The sequence below is a fragment of the Diadema antillarum genome, unplaced genomic scaffold (assembly GCF_040938485.1).
Source record: "Diadema antillarum isolate AM-2024a unplaced genomic scaffold, OU_Dant_1.0 seq00001524_RagTag, whole genome shotgun sequence".
Taxonomy (NCBI): Eukaryota; Metazoa; Echinodermata; class Echinoidea; order Diadematoida; family Diadematidae; genus Diadema; species Diadema antillarum.
In genome coordinates, this window is record NW_027272256.1 from 3,256 (window position 1) to 25,534 (window position 22,279).

General features: G+C 40.0%; 1 protein-coding gene across 1 annotated transcript; it reads left to right on the forward strand.

Annotated features, from left to right (window-relative positions):
• Positions 1-284: 284 nt before the first annotated feature.
• LOC139710366 (E3 ubiquitin-protein ligase MIB2-like) lies at positions 285-20,723 on the forward strand (the record flags this gene model as incomplete). The annotated part of the gene is made up of 14 exons (XM_071622284.1): positions 285-479; positions 3,921-4,048; positions 5,256-5,366; positions 6,514-6,595; positions 7,021-7,172; positions 8,838-8,986; positions 10,256-10,412; positions 11,443-11,597; positions 12,948-13,074; positions 14,002-14,211; positions 15,629-15,804; positions 17,009-17,708; positions 19,504-19,597; positions 20,494-20,723. Coding segments are annotated over 14 exons (2,666 nt in total), but the record flags the coding sequence as incomplete, so codon positions are not given.
• Positions 20,724-22,279: the final 1,556 nt, after the last annotated feature.

A 22,279-nucleotide genomic window follows, 5' to 3' on the forward strand; every position in this document is an offset into this window, starting at 1 on the left:
GGGTGTGGAATGAATGAAACATCCAAAAACAAAGTAAAACAAAGCGATCGTAATAAAGTGTGGGTCCCACACTTTATTAGAAACGCCCTTTTTTGGATATCTCAGCCATTTCAAAACCAATTTTCATCAAATAAACGTTGCATTCCTCATAGAATTACATGCTCTTTCATATTTCATAAGAGGTTTCTCACTATCTCACCAAAAATGTTAGAAACCTGAAATTAGGTCTCAACCAAAACTGTATGATCCCTTTAAACCCCTCATTCCGTTCAATCATTCCGCAGAGAGGAGGCGCAGGCTTGGAAAAATCGACCACCTCTGTGACTGGAAGGAGGGGTACGCAAGCACGGGAGCTGTGGTGGATTGGCCACCGGACGAGCGTGGCATCCACTGCATCGGCTTCGAGGGCAGAATGGACCTCCGGACAAAGGAGTCGGCGTCTGGAGGAGTCTACTACCTAGACCATCTTCCCATCCTTGGTAAAAAGACTGGTTTGATTGATTTATTGTGAATGCAAAATGATATCATGAATCACAGATCACTTTAAAAAACTGATGACAACCTAATTGTCCCCCAAGACCTTTTTATAGCTCTTACTTCATTCCACTGCTAGTGATCTGACAAGTTTAAAGTCATTGTTTGTTTGTTTTGCTTTATTTTTTTTCTCTTTTGTTCTGATTTGTGAATATTGTTGATATTTTGTATTTTGTTGAAGTTTTTGGAGCATGTTGAGTCTGTTTAGAAAAGATGCTATATGAATGTTGGTTATTCTTATCATTATTAATCAGATCAGGAAACTTTACATTATTGAAGGAAGACCCCTGTCAAGTCTAGATCTCAGACAAGTCCCTTGTGCCAACTGTACCATACGGTATCCTCTTTGGTAGGAGCTTGGAATTTATCGAATTGTGATTCTACATTTTCACAGTGTACTCATCTCATGACCTACAAAATAATGCTAAACTAGAAATGTCGCTATGGCGACTGGTATGCCTCCGCCATAATGCATGATTCTCCTAATAGATCTACATGTATAGTACATGTGGACAATGTGTGATTACATTTTCACAAAATTGGCAAAATATTAAAATGACAAGTTTGTCACAAATATGTTGAATGTTCACCTTCCTTGACCTAGGTTTAATTGGATGAATAGGAGAGCATGCATTTGGGGATTTAAGGACATTAACTTGACTTTGACCCATTCATAAATTCATACATTGAGTAATTTTCAAGGTATGGAGAAAAAGTGCAATTTCTGTATTGAATAGTAAATTGTTACCATTTTCATCTGGCCTTTGACCCTAAAATTCATAAGATAATCACTGTCAGGCAGAACATGCATAAATAAGTTTCAAGATAACTTGAGTCACTTTTGAGATATGGAGGAAAAAGTTTCACTTGATCTCTGACCTTTTGACCTTTGAGGCAAAAAAAAAAAGAAAAAAAAAAGAAACTTCCAAGAGAATCTCTATTGGGTTATACATGCATACACCAAGAAAAAAAAAGTAATCATGCTGGCATTGCACAAATATGAGGGAAATGGTAAAATTTTGAAGTGTTGCCCTTGACCTTTGACCCCTGACCTTTGACCCCACAAACCCTATATTCTCTAGATAATCACTGCCAGTCAGTACATGTATATATGTTCCATGAAGATACCTTGAACAATTTTCAAGGTACGGAGAAAAAAGTGAAATATTTATATTTCTACTTGACCTTTTGACCTCTGACCTTTGACCTCATAACCCCAAACTTTCACCATAGAATCTTAATTGGGTAATACATTGTATACACTAAGTTTCAAGAAAATATCTTCAGGCAGTGCATAGATATGGTGGAAATAATGAAATTTTACGTATTGAACCTTGACCTTTTGACCTTTGACCTTGAGCATGTGCACCCAAAAGTTGATAGGCACAACTTCACCCCCTAATACACGTACATGCCAAGTTTCATTAGGGTACCTCAAAAGGTTTTTTAGTTAGATACGCTGTACACAAAATTCATTACGGACGGACGGACGGACGGACAACCCGAAAACATAATGCCTCCGGCACCACTACGTGGCGGAGGCACATGGTGGAGACCATAATCTAGATTTCAAACAAGAGAGAGGGAAGGGGGATGTGGAAGACTGTTGCACCAAAGTTAATCTCATTCAAAATATTTGAATGCTTTGGTTTGGTCTGGAAGCACTATGCATGCATAATGTGTACTTTCATTCCATGTGTAATGATACATTGTACACGCAAATTATACAAAATCATTAACATGTGCTCACGCAGACAGAAAGACCATTGTCATTCCGCTCACGTGACACACAGCTTTTGAAATCTATTATAGGGACATACATTGTGGAAAATATCTACTTCTTTTGATTTGTTTATTTGTTGAAGTGTTTTTGCTAGCTTATATCTAATTTTGATGTAATGCTGATATGGGGCCTGTTTCATAAAGAGTTGCAATTGATCTTACGCTCGATTTATTGAGCTAACTTGTTGAATCAAGCATAAGTTCAATTTTGAGCTTAAGTCCTGTTTCATAAAGATACTTAGGCTTGATATCAAGAAAAATCAAGCGTAAATTTCAGTAGATTGAGCATTACTTGCGATCAATCGCAAAGTTGTTTGTGAAACCCAATTTGCGATTGATTGCAGCTTATCCTCAATCGTTATGAAACGGGCTACTGAAGTGTCAAAAGATCAAATAAGAATTCTCGCTATCGCCAATGACGTAAAAAGTACCCGGATGTGGCTTTTTCGTCAAGATTTAGGGCACTTGGTAGCAAGGGCACTTCCGGCGCGGGGCATAATTTGCACAACGCTAGCGTGCGCGTACGTGTACCTTACCTATAGCGCAGCGCCGACCACGGATACTAGTACAGTGGGCCAATAGGCCGCTGTACCGCCCGAGAGCCAGCGAGTGGCCAGCCCCAGGCCTGTCATACTCGTACACTGTAGTCCCCGCCGGCGGCCGGCCTTGCATTAGCATGCACCATAGACAGAAAGATCCGTCTGTCCGGAGGACTCTTTTATATTTTGCCATTAACGCTGTCCTCCGTAGACGGAGGGGATCGGTGAAGCCAGACGCAGTCTTCGCGGAACATTCCCCGACGAACAGATACAGACCGATCTTTCGGTCAACATGCACCACTGCACGCAGCGCATAAGCTAATTATATAACACATACCGGTACGGCGTACTGCTTGATCATGCGATGGGCGATCGATGTGCACATCACAGATCAGTCATCTCTGCATACGCTGAAAATATGCTGGAAAATATTCACCCACCTGGATATACAGTATATCGGCATGGAATGCCCATCTTTTTTTTTTATTTGTTCTCTGTCGAAATGTCACGAACACAATCGGGAACGAACAGTGATCTCGAACTTATCCTGTCTCCGAAGCAATTTCTTCCAAGTAAGTACGTACAATGTACGTAGGCACTAGGCCTACTACCTAGTGCTACTACCACTACTAGTAAGTCGCGCGTGCACGTACTGCGCTGTGGAGTCACCCGCAAACTTCACCCACGCGGCCACGTCACGTCTCGCATGCCAGTAAGGGTCCTATTTCTGCAGATTTTTTTCATTTATTGTCGTGCGAACAACACATGGCAGCTTCGCAGCAACAACCAATAGTCGTATTAACAGCAATTTCTTAGGAATGGAGAAATTTCAAATCATATTAAAGCTGTAATTCAAGTCGAGAAAACCGGAAGTACACGTAGAATACAGTCGGTTGTGTGTGTAAATAGCATAAGTCACGTATCACGCGCGTACGAACGGAAGTGACTTTGCTACCGGACTATCCCATAATGCACCGTAAATGACGCTTAAATGAACATCCGGGTACTTTTTACGTCATTGGCGATAGCGAGAATTCCATTTGCCTCAATGTCTGATTTCCAAAGGGAAAGCCATCAAAATGGAAGTTGTGGAGGGATTGGTCGTCGGGAGTCATGTGACCATCGACCTGCCGAGGGAGCTACTCGTGGATCTCCAACAAGGACATGGGGAGTGGGTAGAGGGTATGGAGGAGGTAAGAAGTATGGTGGTGACAAAGCAATCAATGAGTACTGAAAAGCCAGAAGTTTTTGTATGCATGAAACTTTTGTGAAGTTTGTGAAGAGCCAAGATTCAAGGAAGTATTAAAATTGCATGCAAAAGTTCTTGTCTACACAATGCATCAAATGCCATTACAATAATGTACACCATAGTTAGTACTGTACTAGTACTCATTTTGTTTTGTTTGTTTTTAAACTACACATGTTTAGTAGCATGCATTCAGTTGTGTGTTTTGTATCAATCAGCAGTGTGTGTTAACACATCCCTGTGTTACTACATCATACTACATGTACCTGTAAATACATGTGTACCATGGGTACTCATAATTTTTTTTTCATGGTGGTAGGCAATTTGCAAACGTTTCATGCCACATAAAACGGCCTCCAGTTCCAATCACGAAAGTTTCGTGTGGCAAATTTTTAGCTGTTTACAGTATGATTTTCACATATTGTTTATTCTCTCCCATTGACTTCTTCTGTAGGCATATTGGTCAATGGGAAGGAGAGCTTATCAGTGATTGGTTACAATTTTGGGTTAGTTTGATGATTGGTTTATACGTGAAACCTTGAAATCTATTGGCATACCAATGTTATGCTAAAGGCAATGATAATAGTAATAGTAATAGTAATAATAATAATAACAATAATAATAATAATAATAATAATAATAATAATAATAATAATAATAATAATAATAATAATAATAATACAGGGTACTTACAATGCGCCAATTCCACATAACTAACGTGCTCAAGGCACAGTAGAAAAAGTGAGTTATGAAGTACAAAAATCATTACACAAACATGCACATGAAAATGAATAACACAATAAAGATGATGATTAAAAAAAATTCATAATATACAATTCTACTGTAAAACAGTTGCGAACAAATGAGTCTTGAGGGCAACTTCAACAATAGCTCACATGTCACAGCTTTTTGAAGCATTGCATATTTCAAGAAAGGTGCACATGAGATTCTTATATTGTATTCATGTGCCTGACCAAATAAACAGATAATGTACACACACACACACACACACACACACACATAAACACAAATATGTCTATTCATTTACTGTAGAGTAATTGATATCAATTTCAGGGTTTGAACAATGCAATTCTGCAGTAATTGCTGCATGCGGCTGGAGATTACTCCATTTTGTCTTTGAATTCCTTTGCCAGGACATCGGACACATCGGCGTGGTCCGAGACTGGACGAACGAGAGGGATGCAATCGTGGAGTTTCCCCATCGCCGAAAAAAGTGGATCTTTCACCCAGCAGCCCTAACAAAGGTATCCTCCTTTGATTCGTTCGCTTTTATCCGTCAAGGCCCAGATACCATCTTTCTGTAACATGATGCTAGGCCTTTCTATTAGAGTTTCTACTATTCAGTCTTGTTATTTCCTCAGGGAGAGGCAGAGACTCCAACTCTCCCACTTTCGACGAGAGATCTCTCGCTGAAAGTCCATTTTCGAAAAATCTCCTGTACTCCTGCTTGAGATTCAATTTCTCCCGCCCTGGCTCTGTGTGTCCGTTTTAATATCATATATTATATTTATTATATTTTATTATATATTGTATTTTTTCTAGCTTGAAATGATCTTTCCCCCACCCAAACACCTTTTTTATATGAAGTGAAGTTTCATAAAGCCAAAATGTATGATTTTTAGTGCCATCGTATGTTAAAAAATAAGCCTTAGATACCATGAGAGAGCATCTAGTACCCCCAAGGGCCCAGAGCTTCCAGGGCCCTTAATTGAGCCCTGGACCCCGGCCACACTAAAGGGATCGTACAGTTTTGTTTGAGATCTAATTTCAGGTTTCTAACATTTTTTGGTGAGATGAGAAACCTCTTATGAAATATGAAAGAGCATGTAATTCTATGAGGAATTCAACATTTATTTGATGAAAATTGGTTTTGAAATGGCTGAGATATCCAAAAAAGAGTGATTCTAATAAAGTGTGGGACCCACACTTTCTTACTATCACTTTGCTTTATTTTGTTTTTGGATGTTTCATTCATTCCAAACCCGATTTTCATCAAATAAACTTTGAATTCCTTTTAAAACTTTATGCTCTGTACTATTTCAAGTGTTTTCTTGGTTTCTTCCAAAAAGTTAAAAGCCCAATTCTCATTTCAAGCAATATTGTACCATTCCTTTAAAGGGATCTCGTGCACATCATATTGGAGTCTCCAGTTTGCCAGGGGTTTCAGGCAGGAGAATCTCCAGATCAGAAGGTGCTTGGGGTTGGAGTCTCTGGAGAGGGAAATATGATCTGTCAGAATCTTTGTGCTTTGTAACAATTGTTTGTTTCAGGTGCAAAATTTTCAGAAGCTTCAAGCTGAATTGACAACAAATACTTAAATGGACAATGCATATTAGAAGATTGACATCCCAGCTTTTCTCTCTCAAATCGGCTATAATTTTTGACATCCAGCATGTAGGTAGCGTTGCAGGAGTAACAACAGGTGACGGCCCAAACGACCGGAGTGCGAGTGACTCAGAAGACGAGGAAAGGCGTAAGCAACACATATACAAAGGATGTTATTTTCCCTGTGCACATATTCAAGTGTCCTGTATTAAAGTTGTGTTTGTTTCATAAATCACCCGAGATTTAAAAAGCCATGTACTGTCAGATGCACTTGAAAGCATTTCACATCTAGATGATTTGTCATATTTCACCGAAATTATCTGATTTTTTCATCTTTATTGGGCTCAAACTTCTAGGACTCTATCAGGGTATTGTGATGACGTTTCTATGACATCTAATTTTTAACCACCATGTGAATGAATCAAACTATACTCAAGCTTTGAAATGAATCCTGAGATATATCTACTCTGATGCACAATGTCAGTGAAACCTAGTACTCATAATTATTGATATTTTATTTTTGCTGTTTTGTTTATTCAATCAATCACTGATTCATTTTCTTTTCCTGCACAGAGGACTCCATTGGCATGCGAAATGTCGTGAAGAGAGTGACTTTGTTTGCTGACACGCAGGAGCTGAGCGAGGGCGCAGACATTGTTGCCATCAAAGCTGCAGAGGGCAATCTTCAAGAAGTGAAGGCACAACTGAGGCGGCACCCCTCATGGGTACGGATACTCTGTCTTTCCTTCCGTCAGCTGATGCAAAAGCATCCTTGCCTCTCGTATAGACAAGGTTCAGTGACGAGAATAAATGTGTTGCCTGAGGGCAAAAGCAAGTTGCGTGTGTACTGAGCGCATAGCTGTAGGGCGCGATACGCACACACCATACCAGCCTGCATGGCTGGCCTAATGCAATCGCACGCAATGGTGGGACGTGGATATGGGATGTAATGCTCATGCACTTGCCCACACATATGGATGCCCCCATACACAGTCCATGCCCCTCAGTAAGTTGAGCCGTGGCTTGATGACTTCATTGGAACCTCATCTATATCAACTCCTCACTAGTGTAAAGGGTGAATAATTTTGCTTGCCACAATTTTTCATGCAGGGGTCATGTAAGACAGTTCTTGTGTGTGCTTCTAATTTTTCTGCTTGTAGACAAACTGCCAATGGTAATGGGAATTCATGTGAAAAAAAATAGATAAAAACGTTGATGACAAGATTTTGTTTTGTTTTGTGATGAATCATTTCACGAGAAATGTGTGAAAATTCTACCTACTGGGAAACATTACCTGTATATGGTATGTTTGCTTTTATTGTTGTATTCGAGCACTATCTCCCTCCACAATTATGCTGAGTAAAATTATAAAGTAAATCAGTGGCGGATCCGGGGGGGGGGGGGGGGGGGGGGGAGTGCAACCAGCGCACGCCCCCCTTTATTTTTCGTAGAAATAAAGAAATTAAAAGAAAAGAATGAAATGAAACCCAGTGGCATCAGAATATTAGTTGCACCCCCCCTTATAGAATTCCTGGATCCGCCCCTGTAAATGATGGCCTCCATTCATTCTCGGGCTCTTTAACCTGTTTAAGACTAGTCCGAGTATACTCGGGCAGGTGTCTGTGGGAAATGTGTGTTACAGCAAAATCAGCTTGTCCTCAATGGATTATAAACATCTTCTTGTGTTCTTACACTGCTATAGCTTGCAAAGCGATTTACTGATTTTTAGGGAATCCTCCTATACCTGTGTAGTTTGTTAACCAGGCAGAATATTTTCAATGTTCACGATTATCTAATTCCACCAGATTGCAAGGTATGCCAGTGCATCATACTTTCTTGAAATAGGTGCCTGAAAATAGTGAATTGGCAAATGAGATCTAAATGTATATTTCCATCATGGATCTGGTAACACTTACATTCAAGGTAGTCATGCATCCACAGCAAAAATGTCTTGCAAGAAATTTACAAACAATCATGGAAATGGATGTTGGCAATTACATATACTTTTACATTGCAATCAGATAATCAGATTACAAAGATTCTGACACCTGTTCATATAGAAATAATGGGGCAACAGCCCAAATTCCATTTTGATACAGTGAGGATGAAATAGAATATTAGAACCATCCTGCTTTTACTTAATAGTAGCAGATAGTTGAATTCCAAACATATGTACTGTGTTGTGAAAGCGAGAATGCAATTTGCACAGTGAAGCACAGTATGAGTGGTGGACAGAATACCATTGAATGAATATGATGTCCAGTTGGTTAGCAATATTATTTTCTTTGAAGTGGCCATATTTCTTAAAAGGCTGGACCACTGCTTTTAATGTTTCTTGTGATGCTACAACAGTACATTAATATTTCTAATGTAATGAATGTGTTTGGTAGGTCAATTCCCGCCATGAGGAGAAGACGCCCCTACAGCTAGCAGCATTCCGTGGGTTCCTGGATGTCGCCCAAGCCCTGGTGGAGGCTGATGCTGACCTTGAGGCCAGAGATGAGGATGGGGACACTGCCCTCATGTTTGCTGTGATCGGGTGAGTTAGCTGGCATTTCTCATCTCATTCATTCATTCATTCATTCATTCATTCATTTATTCATTCATTCATTCATTCATTCATGCATTCATGCATGCATTCATTCATTCATTCATTCATTCATGCATTCATTCATTCATTCAGTCAGTCAGTCATTCATCTATTCCTACTTCCATTTGTCAATCTGTTGATTCATTTATTTATTCATTCACATTCATTCATCCCATCCATCGATCAATCTTTCCATTCATTTGTATATCAATCAATTGATTTATTGATTGAATGATTTAATCATTCTTTCATTTGTTCATGCATTTTTTTTTCATTCAAGCATGCATTCATTCATTTATCCATTTATCCATCCATTCATCCATGCAACCATCCATTCATTCATTCATTCATTCATTCATCCATACATACATTAATTAATTCATCCATCCATCCATCCATCCATCCACCCACCCATCCATCCATCCATCCATCTATCCATCTATCCATCCATCCATCCATCTATCCATCTATCCATCTATCCATCCATGATTGCATCCATCCATGATTCATTCATTCATTTATTCATTCATTCAGATGGCACTATTTGTCTGATTGATACCTTTCGCCAACTTTAGCTAGTCATGCATGATGAAACACAGAGAGAGATGCATCTTTCACGAGACGTGTGAAGGATGGACCCCTTCTCCGCGATTTCAACCTCGCCTTTCTCGTGGGGAAGTGACAAAGGATCTGTTACAAGAGCTAGAAGTTGCTCTCTCTATCCCTCACTTATACAGGCTCCGTAGACACATCACTGACCAAATGTGAATAATTCCCTAGTGAGCCAGAAAAAAGTTACACTCTGACTTTCGTCAAGCAATTCCGAAATACTGTAGAAGTGGACATTTTTGCGGTGGTAAAATTTTCACGCTTTTCGCGCAACCAGACACCAACGCGGAAATAAAAGCATATGAATGTGTTTGCTCGCTATTTGTTCCAGCAGTTCATGTCTTGATTCCACGGAAATAAAAAACATGCAATACTCATCCTAACTGCCCGAGTGCGAAAAATTACTCGTGCGAAAATTTCCGCTTTTACAGTATTAAAATTTTCATAATACCTCAAATTATACCCTAATGTCTACCCCATATGAGAAGAACCTGAATTGCGTCATTGATTGCGTAGGTTTTGTGTCAAATTCAATTCTTGATATGTAGCAATTTGTGTCCACCGTTTGATATTCTACACTTGCGACACTTATGTTGTTCCAACCAATAGGAATCAGCCAGAGGTCTTGAGCTTTCTGATCCAGCGTGGTGCGGATGTCGACGTCGTCAGCAACGAACATCGTTCGGCACTCCACCAGGCCGTTTCCCGTGGCTTCACAGAGTGTGTCAACATCTTGTTGGATTGTGGCTGCAATATTAACATCAAGGTACAGGGATTTGCTTCTTTAACATTGTGCTGATTTTTTTTTTTTCCTACGATACTCTCCAAATGACGGTGAAATTTTGCCAAATTAAAACCATCTGATGGAGATGAGGGGAGGGTATCCTTTTCAAAATTGGTTTCTAAGATTGATGTGCAGAGACTCCAACCCAATCCATCTCCTAAACTGGAAATTATCCTGCCTGGACCCCCAGCAAACTGGAGACTGATTGTGTGAATGTATGCACAAAATGAGCGCAAAGCACGACATCCCTCATCAGGGGCGGATCCAGGAATTCCGTAAAGGGGAGGCGCCTTTACAGAATTTAAGGGGGGTGCACATGCCCCCCACATTTTTTTCTTTTTATTTCTTTTAACAAAAAATAAAGAGGGGGCGTTCGCCCAGTGTGCCCCCCTCTGGATCCGCCACTGCTTGTGGCCGGAGTCTAGGATTCTAGGGTTATAAAATGCTTTCTGGTGCTATCTTATCTTTATTGTGAATACAAAATACAGAATTTAATATGACATCTCCACGATCTCTAAGATTCATGAAAGCAAACAGCACATGAAAGTTATTGTCAGCCTAATATATATAGTTGCAGAGGTGAGGTTCAAGTGCTGGATAGAAGTGCGTAGTATGTTATTTGCAATACATGTTCAGAGTATGCTCAGGTGTGCGTTCAACAAATCCCTGTATTATTAGTGCTTTGTACATGTAGTATACCCATAATTTTTTCATGGTTGGCACTTCACTTAAGTTTCATGCCACAAAAAGGCAGTGGACTCCAATTCCCGAAAGTTTCATGCCGCAAATGCATCTGGTTTTACAGTGCTTGGGGTGAATAGCAGCACATCATCGCATGTTGATCATTCATCGTTTTTACTGAAAGTTTTGCATTAATTTGAAAAAAAGAAAGGACAAAAATTAGTGGAGTAAATCCTATTGATGCAAAGGCTCCCTTGTAGCAATTGATTTTATGAGAATTGTGTTCTGGTGTCATTCCTTGTAATATTTTTCTTTTTTTCTTACGTGGCAGGACAAATTTGATGACACCGCCCTCCATGATGCGGTGGCCGTACGTCAGGGCGACATCGTGGAGTTGCTCGTCAACAACCCAGCTGTAAACATGCGGCAGACCAACAAGAGACAGTACAATCCGGTGCAGTGGGCGGCTCTCAAGGGAAACCAGTAGTGAGTGTAACGGTATACAAATGATGCATAACTCAAGAATCCAGCTTCCTAATTGGCTGTTGCAATTTGTAGTTGTCATTCTACCAAGAGTTGCCATCCTGACATCTTTTATGAAATGTGGCCCAGAAAGCATTTTATAACCTTAGAATCCTAGACTCCGGCCACGAGAGACATACATAGCACTTTGAGCGCCTAATATCGTGCATACACTTATACGATCTCATAACTCATAACTGCGTCATTATGAATTGTGTGTGTTAGATACAGTAACTTAAGGAATTGTTTGACCCATAAGGTAGAGCCGAGTGGGTTTAGACTGGATTCAGTAGTTACCACATGTACACTATTCCCTCTGACACATGAGAAGACTTGTGCATCATTTGTTTTATGGAAAGATGGACAAATTCTTGCCAGAAATCCATTGTTACAATCTTACTGTTGGAAACTGACAGTTTCTTGGCAAATTTACTGGATCCATTTCCTTTTGTCTTTTGTCATCAGTAATAACAAATTTGTCCCCCCCCCCCCCCCCAAAAAAAAAAAAAAAAATTATTGGCCCGAAATAGAAGGAAGCATAACAATCTACTTTGAATCCCAGCTGCCCGATTAAGCCACCAAAAGATAACCTAATTGGAAATTAGGTGTCTTTGGTGGCCCCAGACCTACATGTAGTCCTCTGCACCACCACTTATGTTGATCCCTGATACATTGTATATGATACGTACACACACTGTGTGTATGTACATATACATTCGTGTATCTTATACTCTAATTTGCACAATGAACGTCTTAGTTTGAACACAGCATGAGTCGAGAGTGTCCATTCACCTTGTCTTCCATTAACGAATATAACATATATAGTATATTGCAGTATATTGATTTTTGTGTATTTTGCACTATTTTTGTCTAGTGAGATTTCTATAACCTGCAAAAATATCTTCACAATGTGCTCTGCACATTTTGAACAGGTTATATCATGCACTTCGTTAGTGATGCCTCCCTGGTATGTGTGTATGTGCATGTGCCCTAGTACTGTTAGTAGTATTCAATTGAGCGCATGTGTGTATGCTAATCCCATGCAGGCAGTCCACATCAAATGGATTGGGCAGTATGTCATGTTTCATACAGGGAAATGTCTTTTTTTTGCGTGTGAATTGGATGAAAACATACAAGTGAGCAATTGTGCAGCACTACAAATTCAAGAACCTGTGAATGTGTTTCTGAGTCACTCGTTAAAAAGAAATATATATATATGTATATTCATTTGTGAAAAAATATAATGTTTACAGGAGTCACTGCTAGATGTTTTAGCCAGGGTCCTTATACATTGCCATCTTGTTTCCCTCACAGCGCTATAACCCTCATGATAGCAAAGGATCCTGATATGGCTGGAGTGCCGAATGCCGAAGGCTTCACTCCACTCCACATCGCTGCCATGAACGACTACCCCGACATCGTCAGAATACTCATCGTAAAGGTAGCTTGATTTCTTGACCTTTCACCCCTTTACACCACTGCAAAGTTGCAATTAATGCACTCTGTTTCCACACATGACAGCTATGTTTCTACCATATGTCCCCCCAAAAAATTACAACGGGACCCTCTGCAATGATATCGTATCAATCCACATACAATTTCAGGGTATGAAACTATAACTCATTGCCCATATCTTACAGAAAACCCCATCCGAATTGCTTCACTGGTCAAAGAGAAATTAGGAGTTTTGTAAAGCATGTCAGGAATCCCTTCCCTCCATTGTTTTCACACATTAATATGCAGTTCCAAGACCGTCCAAGTGCTAAACTTGGAAGAACCAGACACATGATATGCTTTACGATAATCTACATTTCTCTTTGACCGCTTAACCAAATTGAATGGGGTTTTCTGCAAAATAGAGCTAAGGTATTGTATTTTAAGGCCCTAAAGTAACAATTAGACAGTTTTATCATATTGGGAGTTATCAATGTGAAAATCCGATTGATTTATTTATTTTTTTGACGTACTGTACATCAAATTTTCATTGATAGATACTTAAAATCAATATACTTTGTATAGTAAGCTTGGGTGTGTATGGTTGCATTAACATAAAATCACAATGGTGTGGTCATTTTTGTTGAAAATACGAAGAAAACTGAAATAATGATAGTTATAGCCAATATTGCATTTATTATTTTTTTTATGTCGTGATCTCACAAAGGCAGAGCAATGTGAATAAGTTGAATTATTGTATTAATGTGAATTAGTTTCTGTTTCTGTAGATGACAGTTGCCTTAACTGAATAGGTAACTGATTCTAGAGTTTTCGTTCCATAGCAGAGAAAGCACGATCACCCCATCCATGTTTTATCGCACAGTGAACACTAACAGCTACTAATTAGTCTCATGATTTGTGATGTGATCATCAGGGCAGCTGCAATGTGAATGCACTAACTCAACAACGACACGCTCCCCTGCGTCTGGCCGTAGGGGCGGGGCACGTCGAAGTTGTCGAAACCCTACTCAATCTTGGTGCTGACGCCAATGTCACCGATGCTGATGGCGACACAAGTCTGCATGTCGCCCTCTTGAGGCAGGTCATATATCCGGAAGTTACTGAGACCATTCCGCTGGAAAAGGTACTGTAAAACATGATATATTCGCAGCATAAATTTTTTGCGAATTGGAGCCGACAGCCTTTTTTTGCGGCATGAAATTTTCGCGAACTGCCATTGGCATTCAATGCATATAGTGTAGACAAGAACTTTCGCGTGCATTTTAATTTCGCAAATCTTGGCGCTGGCGAAATTTGCGAAATTAAAATGCACACGAAAATTCTTCGTTTTACAGTATTCCCCTCACAGGGGCATCCTACAGCCTTCACAGCCTTTAGCAAAAATCTTATTTCTGCACAAAAACACAGCTTAGTAAGAAGTATTGGAAAATCTAAATGTAACAAGGATGTAATGGCTGCTTCCGGTAGCTCCAAAGAAATGAATAGCATTTATAAAGGATTGTTATCACACTTTTATCATATTTTGCAATTACAGAATTCTGATGTCTTATATTAGGTATCTTGTGCTTTTAGAATGTAATTACCCACATATGATGCTGTGTATAATCATCAAATTTATTGTAGTGAAATCTAATAGTGATTAATAAAAGATGCCTTCACTTTTCATAAATCAAACTAAATTCCTAAACATTTCCACTGTGAATACAAGAACACAGATAATTTTTTTTTTTCAGTGGCCAGTGCAGTTATTGTTTTTTGTTGTTGTTTGTTTCAGTTTTTACTGAAACATGATGCAGCCTGAAGATACGACTGTACAATCTTTTGTCTTCTAATCCTACTCTATTTATTCAAGTGGTTACTGCACATGTGTGCACACACACATACATCAGAAAAAAGCAGCGACAGATGATACTCATTAGCCATGGCAGGGTGCTCCGTAACTTTATTTTACCACTTGCTCAGTCGGGCAAGCAGATTTTCAAATTTGCCATGAAACGCTTGCCCAAATATTGATTTTACTTGCCCAAGAAGAAAGTCCAAAATATAAGGAAATGATATAGAAAATCATGTGTAAGTCAAGGGCTAAATAAATCACAATCATTTGAATAAACAGCACACAATGATTCGCACGCTTAAATGGAGTAGCAAACTTGGTCCGATCAAGTGTTGCCATTGCATTGCATTAGGGCTTCTTTATATCGTGTTGGAAAGTTGCTGAAATGAGATATAAAGTGTGTTGCATCACTAAACAACCATTATCTTTGGGCTTCTGTATGGTTGATTATGTTGGTTTGTAGGGTGGAATAAGTGAAAATATAGGGTGGCTTTAAAAATTTTTGCTTGCCCAATTCGGGCAAGCATTTGACCTCATTGTTCAAAAGATCAAGAGATCACAAAGTTTCAGTAGTGAGTGTTCAAATAATCCCTTGTTCCCCACATAGTTTGTACACTGTAGAAGATTGGTTCTCTGAAAAGTGAGTTGGCTGTGGGTTGGAGCGAAGACTTATCCACTGTCTCAATCTCACTCCGACAATGTGCAGATTAAGGCGCGTATCCCAGACCAGTCGGTGGCAACATCCGGTCTTGCCCTAGCATGCCTCCTGGTGGAGCACGGCGCTGATCTCCAGCACATGAACAACAATGCGCACACTCCGCTGGAGCTGGTGCCAGACAACAAGATACGCGCCACTCTCAGACACTTCGTTCCCAGGCGAAAGTAAGTTGGATTATTGTGGTTGTCGCATATCCAGGGGCGAATCCAGGACTTCCATAAAGAGGGGGCACCTTTACAAAATTAAAGTGGGGATGTACACATCCCCCCCTCATTTTTATCTTTTTATTTCTCTTGTTTTGACAAAAAGATAAAGGGGGGGGGGGCACGCCCGGTGCGTTCCCCCTTGGATCCGCCACTGCATATCTATTGTGCATCCTCAAATTCGTTTCAGACAACAGGGTCCTGGTAATTGGTCTTTCTATCCTAGTTGGTTATGAGTTAGAAATAATGAAATTGTTTGTCTTTGTCTGATTATGATTCATTTTCAGATGGCTTAGAGTCATGATTGTAAGCTTGACAATTTTGCAACAATGCTTTCCTAGTCATTAAGCATTCATATTTCCTGAGATCATATGTAAGATGATTATGAATTTCTGTTTGCAATCTTAAGACTATTTTGGAACAAAACTATCATGTCACTGAACATTCATCCTTTCTTTTTTCTTTTTTTTTTTTTTGGGGGGGGGGAGGGTCTGGGGTCTGGTTTCATGCACAAGATTTCATTATGATGTCACCACCAGTCATTACTGCTGGATCTTGTGCCCTTGTAAAGGCCTAAGCACACCGAGCATGGTGATGGCAATGGTCTGGTATTTTGATACTGTATGCCAAAGGGAACCACATCTGGTTCTGTTTTAAAAAAAAAAAATCAATAATGCGGTACAAAGTCTCCCCAGATTTTATTCTTATGTCAAAATCAAGAGTAACAAAATCATTAGTTGAAGCTTTAATTTCTAACAAAATTACAAGCGGGGAAGTGATATTGTAACAGTACAAGACATGGTTCCTTTTGGCGCACCATAGCGAAAAACTGGACCTTTGCCTTTGCGCGCAGTGCCAAGGCCTTAACACCATATGAGTTGATATAGCACGTATGCATCAATCCAACTCTGCAGACCATTTTCCCTGTCCTTAACCCTGAATGAGCTTTGGTCATAAATTGGCATGTACAAGGTGTACACTTGAGTGCCTTCTTTGCCGATTGGCAAAGATATCTGAAAAGTGATTGTCAATGAATAGAGATTATCTAATCATCCTGATCCCTGAATAATGTGTATATCCAAGCGGAAAAGGGAGCTGTATGTTGGCATGCCTATGGTGAGTGAGGGAGTTAATTGTGAATGCATCTATTGCCTATATCTGTTAGACTACGAGGAGCGCCTTCGACAGACAGGCAAACCCAGTTGCCCTCAGGGACCCAAAAGCCCCAAAGCTCCAAGCCTGAATCTCCACACATCGAGATGCAACAGCAGAAGATGAACTTCTACCAGAGGCCAGCAGCAGCAGCAGCTGCCACGCCCAAATCCTCCCGGCGGTCAAACGAGAACAGAAACCCAAGCACGTCAGTGACTCCTGAGCAGATCCTGATGCAGATGGAGAAGGAGAGGTTCCTGCAGGAGGAGTATCATCCCCAGCAGCGAACGGAGGTTTCTAGCAGCAAATCTGTCAGTGGCGGCTGGCAGAGCAACGGCGAGGAGTCAGAGGTACAGCCAAGGGAGCATATAGCCAGGCAGCGGGAGAAGGAGGCAAAGCTGTGCACCCCGGACGTCAGCCCATCGCCGCATCCGAGCCGAGCCGCTACTATCGCCCGCGTCCATGGCCTGCCACAACTCACCCTACCCAGACAGGGTACCCCAGAGGAGGGGGCCACTCCGGAGGGTCCCACACCGACCCCGACACCGACACCAACCCCGACACCGACCCAGAGGGTGTTACAGCCCAACCTGGCCCGCTGCTGGATGCCGCGCTGCACTGGGAGGGTGGCCGACGCACAGTTTCTTCCTTGCAATCACATTAGCGTCTGCCTCAAGTGTTCCGAGCTCTTCAAGCGCTGCCCCGAATGCAGGGTAACATTAACCCTAAAAAGACTGGGGGGGGGGGGGGGCCTAAAAGGCCCCCCCTCTACATTTCGCGCGATTACTCTGCAACACGCAATGCTCTCGCCGCGATGCTCTATGACTTTTTTCTTTCAAGTTTCCCGCACATTTTGACACCAAATTTGTGACGCCCGGGGGTACGATTCTGAAGTTACATAACATTTTGTACATGCATGTGAGGCCGAAAATGGCTCAAAAATGTGATTTTGTGTACAAAGTCAATGCAAATTGAGTTTTTTCACATGGTTCATATAAATATGCTTATTTTTACTCTCAATGGCTAAAATCAATTTGTTTTAGGAGTATTATGCTTCAAAAAGTGTCTGCCACAAATTTTGTTTAAAAAAACAACAAAAACAAAAGGTCAAAAAAACAAAGAAATACATAAGAAATTCATGAAACAATAAAATAAATAAGAAATTAATTTTGATACGGAATTTTTTTTCAAGTGCATTTGCTAAGAATGTCACAAAGAATAATTAGACCAAAAATGAGCACTTTTGGAGCTTTATTTACTGATTTAGATCAAAGAGTCTGATTTCTCGCATAAATTAGCAGAATTAATCAAAATAAAATAAAAGAAGACTATTTTGGAAAATTTGAATATACTATCTTGTAGATTACATCGCACACTACCATTGTGCAAATTTTCGCGGCGATCGCTTGCATACTTAGATGGGTTTGAATCCATGACCTCTTCATTGAGTAGACAAGCATCATATCCACTAACAATCTCGGAGTTAGGAGGTTGTGGGTTCGAGTCCCACACGAATGTGTATCCCCATGATTTCTTATCATGGCTATTACTCGCTTTCAAGATAATTGTTACATGTACTTGCTATAATGGCTATTACTCACTCAACACTGGGTAATCAATGTTTATTTAATCTAAGGGCATTTGTCAATCAGTTGCAATAAAATCAACTTGCTTCAAGAATCGAAAGTATTATATGTTTGTGTATAGTTGTACTAGTTAACAGCTGCGGCCATTTGTTGTGTATTGGTTTGCCAAAGGCAGAAGAACGTAACAAGAGATGCACACTGTATTATTATTGTGTACCCGTGAGGCGATCAAGTACACATGTATTTGATTTGAACCCATTTGCATGGACATCTGACCGAACTTGACCTGTGTGTTAAATGACTTGCAAGCATTAAAAAATAACCAGCATATGATAGAAATGTAACTTATGAATACAAAGAATGTTTATTGGCTCACTTTCCAGATCCTTTGTAACACCATTATCGTCGGTTGAGAGTGAGAAGGGTGTTAAGTTGTCTCAAACACTATGGCCCGAATTCATGAAGGTGGTACAGATGAAACCATGGTTTAAACCATGGACAAAAACCATGGAGCACCAAGTGTCGCATGGAATATTTCGTTACGAAATCAGTCATTTCGTTGATGAAATTATCATTTGGTAACGGAATTACAACATTTTTTCAGCTAAGTGAACATTTCGTCCACGAAACGGTCATTTTGTCGACGAAATGACCAATTTCGTAGCGAAATATTCCGTGCGACACTTGGCGCTCCATAGTTTTTGTCCATGGTTTAAACCATGGTTTCATTTGTACTACCTTCTTGAATTCGGGCCATAGTGTTTGAGACAACTTAACGCCCTCCTCACTCTCACCCAACAATTTGCTAACTATGTTTTTAGTTTGTTTGTTTTTTCAAGAGATAGTTTATTTGTTCTGTCTTAGGAGGCAGCATAGATTGAAATTGTCACTTGTCTTACTTTCTGGTGCACTGTGTATCCAGGCGGCTGTATCTGACGTACAGCAGCTTGGCAGAAGGATTGATTCCGTCACCAATGCAGACCCATCCATGGGACAACAAAGAGGACCATTTACTGGTAAGACGATTTGACTGGTGGTAGCAATCCGTGAGGACTTTTACACTTAACAAAGAACTCATTTGTTAGCATATTTCTCAACACATTTATTGCCAATTGGTATGATTTTAATTTCCATTTTCTTTTGAAAGTTTGAATGCAACTTGAAGCATGTTCCTTCCTAGGTTGCTTCTCAAACTTTTAGGTTATGGGCTGATTTTTCACTGAGCGTGCAAACAATTTGTGAAGGACTCGAATATCTGAAAAAATGGCAATTTTTTTTTTTTTTTTCGAATGTAGTCTGATAATGGAACCAAAAACCATTTTTGTGCAGTTTGTGTGTAGTTCACAAAAGGCAAATACAGATTCGCGCACAAGATATACACTGTACCTAACTTATGCATGTCTCAAAATACCACAAGCTGACTATCGTTAATTCTAGCAAAAGACTATTGACTGCACCTTTGGCCAATCAGAATCACAGATTCATCAAATGAGGTATATGATAGTTATTAACCCATTGAAGGTGACCCGATTGTGCTGTAACACACATTTCCCATAGACACCTGCCCTAGTATACTCAGGACTAGTCTCCAAGGGTTGATATCAGGCAACATCCAGCATGCTCTCTGTTTGTCAAGGGAATACCCCATGATGGTTAGCCCACGATTTCACAGTGGTATTGCTCCATGATTAATATATTAGTCAGTACATTTGTATTGCACTCAAAAACACACATCAGTACCCACTTGGTAAGGCACACACTTGTTTTTTTCGGGGGGGGGGGGGGGGGGGGGGACCTTGTTATGTTGATGCAACAGATTCTGTTGGTGAAACTCCTCCTGTAGCTTGCCTGACCACTGTGCAGTTAAAGTTGCTTGCTTGTTTATTTGTTTGTCTGTTTGTTTACACTGCAGACTCTACTACCCTGAGTGGCATGAGAACTTCAGAAGTGACAAAGTCTCTCCTGATTATGAAGAACAAGAAGTATAGGGAGGAGCTTGAGTGTTCACTATGCATGAGCAATTGGAAAGACTGTGTGCTGCTGTGTGGCCACCGATTTTGCGAACAGTGCATCAACAAGCTACCAATCGAGGAATGTCCTATGTGTCGTGTAGCCATACAGAAGAAAATCAAGACATTCTAGGTGTCTCTGTGTGTGTGTGTCTGTATGTGTGCAAGTAAATGCAATGTCTCTTTATTCATAAATTACTGTATAAGCTGTTATTTTCGCGAGGGCTTGATTTTCGGGAATTTCGTGAATCATTGGCTGTTGGACAGTGAATTTAACAACATGCGAAAAGGTCACCATGCACTGGGTTAATAGTGCTTCATTGCCAATTCACGGAAACAATATCTCGGGGAAAATATCCGTGACCTCCTCATTCGTGAAAATAGCTTTATGCAAAAATAACAGCTTATACAGTAATATGCATCATGTAGAAGTTATAAATTACATGAAATAGATCTGACAAAAGGGTGTGGGTGGGGCCACACTGTCCCGAAATTGACGGAAAGATGGCAACACAAATATGAGCCTTTGCAAGGTCTTTGGGCAGTTTCAGGGTTTTTTTTTTTGCCTGTCAAAGATTTTTCCATCACTTAGGAAGTGGCTGCCAGAGCGTGAGAAACTCCAGTAGCTGTCCTACAATGGCTTAAGTGCCCCTATAAATGACGAGATGTTGACACGATCAGATCCGAATTTGAACATTTCCTCTATCACTTGTCCGTCTTTGCCAGATTTCAGGACAGTGTAACGCCTGCTTAACCTCGTTGAGGACAGACTGATTTTGCTCTAACATGCATTTCCCATAGACACCTGCCCCGAGCATTCTCAGGACTAGTCTTCAACGGGTTAAAAGAGGGAAGAAGCAGAAACAAAGACCTTGAATATGATTTTATGGACCAAAAATTCCAGATTAGAATATTGTGATTGCAGCTGGTACAAGAATGTCTAGAATTAATGTGATGGACAACACATTCCTCAATATGTTCTTGGCTTCTGTCGAACAAGATATTTTCACGGCATGAAATTTTCACGAATTAGAGCTGACGGCCTTTTTCACGGCATTAAATTTTGGCGAGTTGCCTCGAACATTCAATGCATATAGTGTAGACAAGAACATTCGAGTGCGTTTTAATTTCGTGAATCTTGGCTCTCGCGAAATTCGTGAAATTAAAATGCATGTGAACATTCCTCGTACAGTATACACTGGACTTAGCACATGGGTATAGTGGTACAACAGATGTCCATGTACCCAGTCCCATTCATGCTGCATTCCCTTACATCATTTATTCTCGACTGTTTTTAGTATTATATACAGTATATATGAAGGGTTTGTTTGCAAAAACCGATAAGTCCATTTTTGAAGATTTTGAAGTACGATCTCTGTCATAAAGTACAAAATAATACCTTTAAAATGATATATTGGTCACTACATATAAAGGTATATTTTTGAAGTTATGTTTAAAAGAAGCAAAAATCTTCTTATTATTCTCGTTATTTTTCTTGACCTTTAATCGCAAATATCTCCATTTGGCAAATATGGACTTATCGGTTTTTGCAAACAAACTCTTCATATATATATATATATATATATATATATATATATGTATATTTATGTTTGTTTATGTCCCAGAGTAAGCATAAGAATTGAAGGTGAATATATTCATTCCTAAAGGAGAAATTATCAGATTTACTGT